Here is a 9,962-nt window from a genome sequence, read left to right on the forward strand (position 1 = left end):
TACACGAGAAAAGTGCACTAGGACTGCTTTTTTGGCGTTGTAGCCTCTTCGAAGAAGTTCCAGGGTTTTGAATGCTTACGGAGCAAAAACATGTTAAAGCGGAAGCATCTGGGACTGTTAGTAACGGCTTTTATGCACCAGGCACGTTGGAACAGGTTCAGAATTATCATTTTTCTCCACGACAACGCTGTTTTTGCTCTGTTCATTTTTTCTACTAGCAACGGACTCGAGATTGTACGATGAGCGGGAAACGCAAATAAAACAAGACGAGATTTCCTTATTTTACAACGCATGAGTTATGTTGGTGCAACAGTTATAAATCAGAGATCAATCGTTTACCCAACTTTTTCGGTGTGGAGGCTATGTTGTATGAAAACATGACGTCCTGCTCGACCTGAACACGAGCGTGCCGATTCATGAAAATTAGCGCGCATGAAAAGCCTTGCAGAAGCAATTTTGTAACCATTAAACCAAGATCTGTGCTTAATTGCTCTCAATAATTTCCGGGAGCCGTAATTCAGCCTCTGCATGCAAACTGTTGATCTTTCTTGGCCGCAGACGGCCAGCGCCCCTATCGGTCTCTGCAAACCTCGTTGGGTGGCTGTCTAAAATTCTTGACCTGTTATAGGGCCATATAGGGCCATTGGGAGCCTTCATAACCTTCTGAACTTTATGTATTTGACAGATTACTGCCAGTCCATCAACATGCAGCCAGAATATTTACAGCTTAAAGAGTAACCGCGAGTAAGCTTAGTTTTCGCTTTCCCAAGTTCGACTAATAATTACTCCCAAAACCTCTCTTCTTATACTGTATATTGTTTTCAGCTTTTGCTTCTTGTAATTGAGGAAGTTACAGAAATTCACCTTCCAGAAATCTATGCCAGAAATTTTTCATTTAGAGCACAGTACACGAGGTGCAATTTCCCAACTTAGAATAAAACGACAGTTTTCCGGATGCAGCCACACCTAGCTTTAGATTCTAGACGTCTTAACATAAATGTGTCACGTCATGAATTGAGAGCCCGTAAACACTTATGGTTTACAATTATATATATGGGTAGGATGAGGGCACAAACTCTCAAGTTTCCAGCACGGGTGAAGCTAGAATGTTTAATAAATGATCACTGTGTTGAAGGCAACAGATAGAAAGTTGTTGATGAATGAGCATGTACACCGGCCGGATTCTGTCGTGCACTTTCTTCGCCAACATCTACAAAAAACTAAAAACAAGCGGTATATCCAAGGTCGTGCACACAATTACAACTATATTCTATTTGTGTTCTTATACAGAACCTTTTATGCATCACACTTGAACAAATCCTTTCACTTCGCTATAATTTCAAGACACCATGGCCAAAAGGATTAAGCAATTTATATTTATAGGCAGATAGGCTCATGGTTCAGCAGAATATTTGCACTGAAAGGTGTGAAGCAACCTCCGCATAGATCGTTATCAAAGTGGTACTCCACATAAGTGGAACTGGTAGCGAAAAGAACCCACTTATTGCTTAAATGATAGGTGCTTAAGTTATTTAATTTTGATGAGAACAATCACTTTCCTGTACATTTTGCGTCCTTCATTGAAGCTGTAATTCACAAGTAGCCCTTGATAGCTGATATCCCTTCAACTCCGAATGAGCTGCAGGCAATTACAAGTACAACCGCTCTTATTTCTAAGCTTGCGCATTTAGTGGTGTAGCTGCGGTCAAAGTTCGCTGAATGTTGGCTCGTTTTGTTTCTGGAAAAGTCCTTCTTATCTGCAATGTGACATAAAGACAAAAACTTAAGCCTGTTTTAGCATTTAAAGACGACATGTGCGTTAAGAGAAAGAACTAGCACATTCTTCGATGCCTGAGATATGATAGTGGCGCTCAGGAATTGGTGAGGTCCTTATGTCTTGACGCACATCAGTCATGACTGCTTTTGTTTTTAAAGCAACTTAGCCGGCATGTGTCTCTGGTAGATTTTGCGTGTTAAAATGCCCTTTGTAGTCCACTCTTCCCTTCCATTTTACAAACGAGCTTGCGTCAATTGTTGCATTTGGTTCATTAGAGGGCATTATGATCACCCATCTCTGCTTTTCTTGTCCTAAATCGCGTTGGACGTTCAGTGCAGCTTTCGCTATTCGACATGCCGCAGAGGTCATCCACTTTCCTTCGTCCGGTGGATGCGCTCGCACTTTTTTGCCAGATTCTCACTTTCTTGTGTGGCTCCTGTAAACTGCGTCTAGTCATATAGGAGCAGCTTCCTTTTCCTTCAGTCACCCGGCAGTACTGAAACATTACTGAGGCAACGACATATGAAGCTGCATATAATGGAGTGATTTCGTACTTCTGTTAAATTATCTACAAGCTATGAGTTACTGCTACTTCTAAGATATCGTGGTAATGAAACAGGAGTAGAAGATTCTTAACGTTGAAATGAATATGAAGCACTGCAAATATACTTGAAATGCTACACCAAAATAGACTAATGACTAGCATTACTTTAGAAGCATTGAAATAATTTGCGACAATAATTTGAGCTGTTTCTCTGCGCTAATTGATAACAGCGGAAGTGGACGACGTACGCCGCTGTGATAGTTGAAGTATTGAAAGTGGTGTCTCTATGCCTTTTATAATTGTCGCTTTTGAGTGGTGTCCAGGTACTAAAAAACATGATCCCCACAGAATGCTTTGATCAGACTGCCACACCAGTCACATTTTCATTCGAACCTCCTCAACAGCGAACATAGCCAATATTCAAACCTATTAGCAGTCTCACTAACACGCAGAACATTAACTTAGATATTGTCGGCAGTCACACTATATACATCGACGGCAGTACTGGTTTCATACGCAAACGACTAGCAATATTTCCTAGAGGTAGCTAATTCCTTGTAGAATTCCAGCAACACTTCTGCTGCATAATTTATTTAAAGAGAATGAATGCCCTTTTATGCCAACCGTCGCATTATAATTCCAGTCAGCAAAGAGGAACAGATAATCCAATACTTTCATTTACACAGATAACAGCCCTGCCGAAAGAAGTTTTATGATGCGATAAGCTCATGCAGTATGTCATAGAAATGTATACAATTTTCACACAAATGTCAGATTGTTATCCAAAAAATGTCACACAAATGTCATTCATATTTTCAAAATCATATATTTGTCACACAGTTGGCATTAACTATCTTACAAATTGTGTGACTTTTGTATGGCAAAGCCTGTATGAGGTTATTGCTTCGTACATCTTTCAACAGGAAGGCGCCACTGCGGAAGCTCTGAAGTACACGCTAGTACACATGAACAACTCCCACTAATACGGTATCCTTAATTATGTGCCCATGTGCTCAAGCTGGCTAGAAATCATAGAATCACGTCCACTGCAAAGGTCCTGTGGTTAAGAGAGGCCGTTTCCAACTCATACCGATACATATGCCTTCAAGCTGCAGTACGCCGGATATCTCTCAAACAGCTCCTCTCTTAATTCACGAAGGTTATCACAGCCCAGTAATTAAAGGTCGCGGTATATCATTCCAAAGGCTGGCAGGTGACAGAGGCATCACGGAATCAGCGCGCTGACGAAGCCGCCTGATCTGACCTCATCGAGGCAATTCATGTCAATGTATCTGCATCATAGCTTCTTGTTAGCCTGCAGGTTTTTCAGGCTTCCTCAAGAACATAAACGCCACATGGAACTCAAATTTCGCAACCGCCGTCTCACAGTTTTAAACTTTGTTGTACACCCTCGAATTCAGGCGTATTTACAGCGGCGTGCACAACATTGCGTTTTTGTTAAGGGTGATGTCTCGGAGTACTTTTGTAGCGATAGCTACATTACGGTAGCATTTCGAGCCGTCTGCGTGGCGGCGCCAGCACTCTGTGGCTGCGCTACCACCCTGTGGCTGCGCCGGAACGCTGTCACGTGGTTGGTCACGTGGTGCGCAGCAGCTTTCGGCGGCGCCGTGACTGATCATGTGGTTCGTCACGTGACCAAGTTCCACTCGGCCAGCTGTAGCTATCGGGTCACTCCAGGTTTAACCACAGCTAAACCACCACCATTCTTTTTACAAAGCAGCAACAATTCTGCTTTGCCATGGTGTATGCCATGTTAAAGGCACAAATATTTATGAGCAGACGCTAGAACATGTAGTCTGGTATATTGTTGTGTTAAGCGCTAAAAGGCACTCGGTTTGCTGGGCTCTAGATCGCCTCAATCCGGCCTTCCGACGAGGAATAATATACTCGTGTTATGGAAACCGCTATCGATGGCCTTAAGCGTTTCAAAAGCACTCTTCCTGTATTTGAAGACGTCGTGCTTGTGCCAAAGATTGTCTTCGCTATGGACATGTTCGTATCTTGTGTCCTTGTTGGGCTTGTTTTACCTTTTACATGCCCTTATTCCTGTGTACTGCTGGGCAGCCTACCGGAACTCCCTTTTGCTTTACTTCAGTTCCATCTCTTCTCGCCCTCGCTATAACTGTCTTCAGTTTAAAACATTTTTATAAAAAAAACACCATGCTCGCAAGTATGACGCTGGTAAACAGAGGAACTTTCTTCGCGGAAACAAAGACAATAAAGTCGCAGCGCAGATGCGCCGCGTCAATACTTCCTCGTGAAACACAGGAACCTTCTTTGCAGGAACAAAGACAATAAAGTCACTGCGCAGATGCGCCGCGTCAATATTTTTTCGGGTTTTTAATCATGGAAAAGCCAGCCAGACGCTTTTTAGAAAAAAGAGCACTGGATCTCTACTCCGCTTAATGAGCTCCTTTTCGCAGGCTGCTGGCCAAATAAGCCGTGAAAGCTTTGCAAACGCAATATATGAGCGCGTAAAGCATTGATTACTATCTGCATTGCATGAAAAGCATTGATTACTATCTGAACGTGGTGATCTGCGTCGTCCCGAATACTCTGAATAAGAAAGGAAAACGGACGATTTGAAGTGAACTGCAGATTGGCCTATATGGTAAGCTGTATTCCAGGTCTTTCGAGAAAAAATTGTCGCACGCCTGTCCCTTACAGAAGTGACCGCGGAAAATGTCTACTTTCCCATGTACCTCGACACTCAAGGAAAATGAACAAAGAGAGCATAAAGCTTGTCCTTGTGAACACCACGCAGCTTTGTAAAGAAATGGTACCCAAAGAACCTGGAGTGTCGTTCTTAGAGGTAAGTGCCAATAATATCATTCCAAGTTTTTTAGTTCTAAAAGACATAGTAATTTTCGTAAAACGCTTAACTCTTGGTATATACCGGACTTCATAATACAACGGTCTTCCAGTAATAATTCCGAAGTTTTCAAGTCTTGTCGACAAAAAACTCGGACCCTGAAACGCGTGCACAATTTAGCTGATCAGAGAGTGCGCCTTAATATGTCGCTCGTACACACAAACCGCAGCTGTCAATATACTGATGTGTGTCAGTTTCTCTTTAATGAACATATCTTTTTCACATGTTTACAAAAAGGTGGTAAAGAACGAACTCGCAAAACTAAACTCTTTGAGGGTGTCCTACGAAAAGTGCGTCAAGTATTCTTATAAGGTCCCACGGAAATTTTAGCAAAAAGAACAATAGAAATAGCATAATATATACAAGATGTATCAATACAATAACAGACCGAATAAAGCAAAGCAACAATATACATTTTGGCATGCAAAGGACGCACAGGAATAAAAGTTGATAATTAATAATAATTGGTTTTTGGGGAAAGGAAATGGCGCAGTATCTGTCTCATATATCGTTGGACACCTGAACCGCGCCGTAAGGGAAGGGATAAGAGAGAGAGTGAAAGAAGAAAGGAAGAAAGGGGTGCCGTAGTGGAGGGCTCCGGAATAATTTCGACCACCTGGGGATCTTTAACGTGCACTGACATCGCACAGCACATTGGCGCCTTAGCGTTTTTCCTCCATAAAAACGCAGCAGCCGCGGTCGGGTTCAAACCCGGGAACTCCGGATCAGTAGTCGAGCGCCCTAACCACTGAGCCACCGCGGCGGGTCAGAAATAAAAGTTCGATTTCGAAATTTCGGTTTTCAAGTCAATGCCTAAGTAACTTAATTCAGGCGATGTCAAAACAATTCCTCAAATCGAGATAATTTAAAGCATGTAGCCTGAGTATTTCAAAATGACCTAACAATAAATTATACTTTATGTTTATTGAATTTTGAGTTTACTTTCTCCAAAGTAAATAAGTTTATGCTGTAAGTCAGCCGATAATACTGTTTTGCGGTTCATTGAGGTTAAGTGCGGTTGCTTTTGCAGTTGTTGCCTGATTGACACACGAGGAGACCTAAATTTCCTTTTGGTATAGATCTTCACATCACGATGTTAAGGTTTTGTTAAATTGGATGAGAGGGGGTGGTGTATGAGCTAAATGTGATGATCCTAACATCTTCATTTTGGATGTTTGTAAGCCATTCCAATTGCGGAACGTGTTTATGGCCTTATGGTGACATGCAATAGTGTATGCGGTTATGAATCAATTGTGGTATAATGACATAAGTATATAATGCTGAAAGACGTTCCTTGTGGAAAATAATACACAAATACTTAACCCTTCATCTTCGTTTTAAAACACTTGAATATTGAAGTGTAAGTGTGAATCAAGCTGAATGAAGAAATTCGTGAAGTGTATGAAATTTAAATTTATATTTCATTTATTTTTTCTCTTAAGGGCAAGAAGGCATTACATAGGGGGGGGTGAAGTTTTGGTGAAATTTTGAGCCGTCTGCTTTGGGAGTGAAATAATATTTGCTAAGTTTAGTTGGATTTTTTATTATCGCTATTTATACACTACCAAGCAATACTTTTAATGGCCGCGTATAATTTCGCAGTTCAATATTTCTTCAGAAAACGTTAGAGAAAAACGGTGATTGCCAAAACAATTTGGTAACATTGAGAATTATTCCGAGTCGAACTTAATTGATCGCTTACGCAAATCCTATGCCAGTCTAACTGAAGGAAAGTTAAGTGAAACAGATGCAACAAAATTGAACCAGCCCTGATCATGAAGTTAGGAGGCCTCCTGGAGAGAAGAAAAACGACTTTCGGGGCCTGCCGTCACAGCTTGAGTAGCCTCGTCCAACTGAGCTCCGTTCAACTCCATCGATTCCACGCTGCGCCAATAAACTCCTGGCACGTAACAATCTAGCGGAGGTAATAGGTGCGTCGTCTCCCACCAGACGCAGCCTAAACCATTCGTGCATCGCCGGAGTCGTCGTCCTGGTGTTCTCCCACCAGTGCCATTCACGAAGAAGCAGACAGCGCACACAGCGTGAACATCAACGCAGGTCCATTCGTTCCAAACTACTGATGTGCCGTCCACAACTACAAGACCCGCGGCGCAATCGTTTTGGGAGCACTGTCTCTTTGCTGACCAGGCCGGCGAAGATATTGACGAGTGGATTACTCCCTACGAACGCGTGAGCCCCCACAACCTCTGGACTCGGTCGCAATTATTGCAAATGTAGTGTTTTTTTTACCCAAAGCACCCAGTTGTTCTATGACAACCATAAAAACTCATTCACCACATGGGAACGATTTGTCAACGATCTGACAATGTTTCTACACCTCTACTACAAAGAAGAAACAGGCTGAGTAGACCCTTGCTCAAATGACCCAAGCTATGGGCGAGAATTGCACCACTTACATCAAAGCTGTTCTGAATCTGGGCAAGACGGTAAACGGTCGGACGTGTAAAAAACAAATGTGGGACATCTCAAGATTATTGCATAAGATGTCTGCCAGTTTCTCAACGTCAAGAACAACCTAAATTCGGTTTCAGATGTCCTCAGCACTGCCGGACATTCGAGACACTCAAGACTCGCCGTATCACGACATAGATTGGACGGCTGGTACTGTTGCGACCGTGGCTAGTATCAAAGAGCCTCTATCGCAGGCTTTCTGAACACCATCGAAGAAATAGTTCGAGATGAGCTGGTACCACTCAAGCAGCTTGCCCGGCCATCCGGCTTACGTGACCACAGCTATGCTGTTCAAGTCCCTGTGCTGGCATGCCCCGATTGCCACGACTCCATCAGTCAACGCCACCGAATGCGTCTGTCGCGACAGCCTCGACATTCTGAATCCAAAACTCGACCCAGCCTTTCCCACAGTTTTCTTACTGTCAGCGCACTGCTCCTCGCTTTTACTCCGACCGTACATCACGAGGACCGCCCGAGACCTACGGTTCTCCGCATCCTCTAGCTGGATATTCGTCGCACTCTACCGTGATGGAGTCCGTCGAAGCACAACCTTTAGATCAACCTGTCCCACGTGTATTATCTGTATAGCATCGCGGGTCACGTTTTCACTACAGCAGTCTCCGCTCGTTATCCCGGTTCCATCTTCCGGCGGCCTCCGATCTCACTCCGGCGCTTACTGGCCAGAGAATCCTGTCCAGTAGTCTCATTCGCACAAAGACGGCGTACGTAGCATCCGAGCGGAGTTTGACACTACCACCTTTTTTTCCGTAAATGCCATTCCCTGTGACCTCAGCGTAGCTGCTCGACACTCACGTCGGAAAACTACCCGTCGACGCCTATGGCCGTGAGGTGCGCTGTGCACTGCAACCTGATATTCGGTTAAAACAGGTGCTTGGGCGAGTTTTTAAATCATTTTAAAACAGAATAGCGTGCACTTTGACAGGGACTACGAGGAAGACATGACACAGACGAGCGCTTGCTTGCAACTGATTTTTATTGCTAGAAATTAGGAATATATGCAGTTCCAACAAAAAGAATAAAACACATAACCGTTCATATATTCGTCATTTAAACATGCTGCAGTCAACAAGGACGATAACAAAGATTATCATCCCCCCCCCCATCCCCGCTGAAAATGCCAGTTCTTTGGAACCAATGGGTAAAGAGGGGCTGCTGACGCAGGCGTTTTTTGACCAGGCGATGTGCGCTGCTTCAATTATTTCACGTCTTAGTTGGTTGCTGTGCTTGATCAAAACTTGTATGCGAGTGAATTCGGGGTGGTAAGTTTTGCTGTCACACACTCCACAGTGGATGCCAAGACGCCCTTTTACAGTGTTATGCACATTGTTGTTGTGCTTCTTCAGGCTTTCATTGAGGCATCTCCCCGTCTGACCCACATAAAGCTTGCCGCATGACAAGGGAATGGCATAAACTCCTCTTTTTCACAGGAGACGAATTGATTTTTATGATTGACGTCGCACTCTCTAGGAGCAAAATCGGTATTAACCATTTTGCACATCTTTCCAAGCTTATCCATAGCCGAAAAAATGACTTTGACACGTGCTCTATCTTTTTTAGTCTGTGGGAGAAATGATTGTAAGGCACAACAGTGGTTTTTTCTTTGTCTTTTCGCATCAACGAGTCTACCCGTTCCTCTTTACTGTTTTTGCACAAACTACTAAGAATAGATTCTGACAATGAGACCTGCAGCTGCTTGGGATAACCAGGCTTTATGAGCCCGTCAGTTTAATAAATGAAGCTATCTTGCATGGAGTGCATGCAAGATTTGTTCCGCGCATTGTGAAAGCATTATTTCTCCACGGCACGTTTAATCAGCTTAGAATGAGATGACGTAAAGAGGAGCAATGGCTTGCTGCTTAGTGGCTCGTAAAACCAACACGTGTTAAGGTGCATTAATCTGAGTTTGATATCAAAAAATCGGATGACATGATTATCTGGCACTTCAGTAATTATGAGGGGATGGAGGCACAAAATAAAGGTGGCCTTAATCTGCGTAATGACTGCGTCAAATTTTTGCGAAAAATTGGTAGGATCTAAGGTTGTAGAGTGTTTTCGCTATGTTGATCACTTTCTTCTTAATAGACACAAGTGCGGAAAAATTTGACGCAGTCTTTACGCAGATCAAAGCCACCTTTGTTCAGTGCCTCCATCCCCTCATACTCAGATTATTGCACCTTCACACGTGTTGGTCTTACGAGCCACGAAGCAGCAAGCCATTGCTCCTCTTTACGTCATCTCATTCTAAGCTGATTAAA

At 43.3% G+C, this 9,962-nt stretch overlaps 1 protein-coding gene across 1 annotated transcript in view; it reads left to right on the plus strand.

The window, feature by feature from the left end:
- The window catches only part of LOC144103423 (venom metalloproteinase antarease TserMP_A-like), an 81,049-nt gene extending 72,861 nt beyond the window's left edge, over positions 1-8,188 (plus strand). The window contains exons 12-14 of the mRNA XM_077636144.1: positions 5,010-5,154; positions 7,767-7,836; positions 7,881-8,188. Coding sequence (XP_077492270.1) covers positions 5,010-5,154; positions 7,767-7,836; positions 7,881-8,188 — 523 coding nt within the window. The remainder of the gene's footprint in view (positions 1-5,009; positions 5,155-7,766; positions 7,837-7,880) is intronic.
- Positions 8,189-9,962: the final 1,774 nt, after the last annotated feature.

This window comes from Amblyomma americanum, chromosome 9 (genome assembly GCF_052857255.1).
Source record: "Amblyomma americanum isolate KBUSLIRL-KWMA chromosome 9, ASM5285725v1, whole genome shotgun sequence".
Lineage (NCBI taxonomy): Eukaryota > Metazoa > Arthropoda > Arachnida > Ixodida > Ixodidae > Amblyomma > Amblyomma americanum.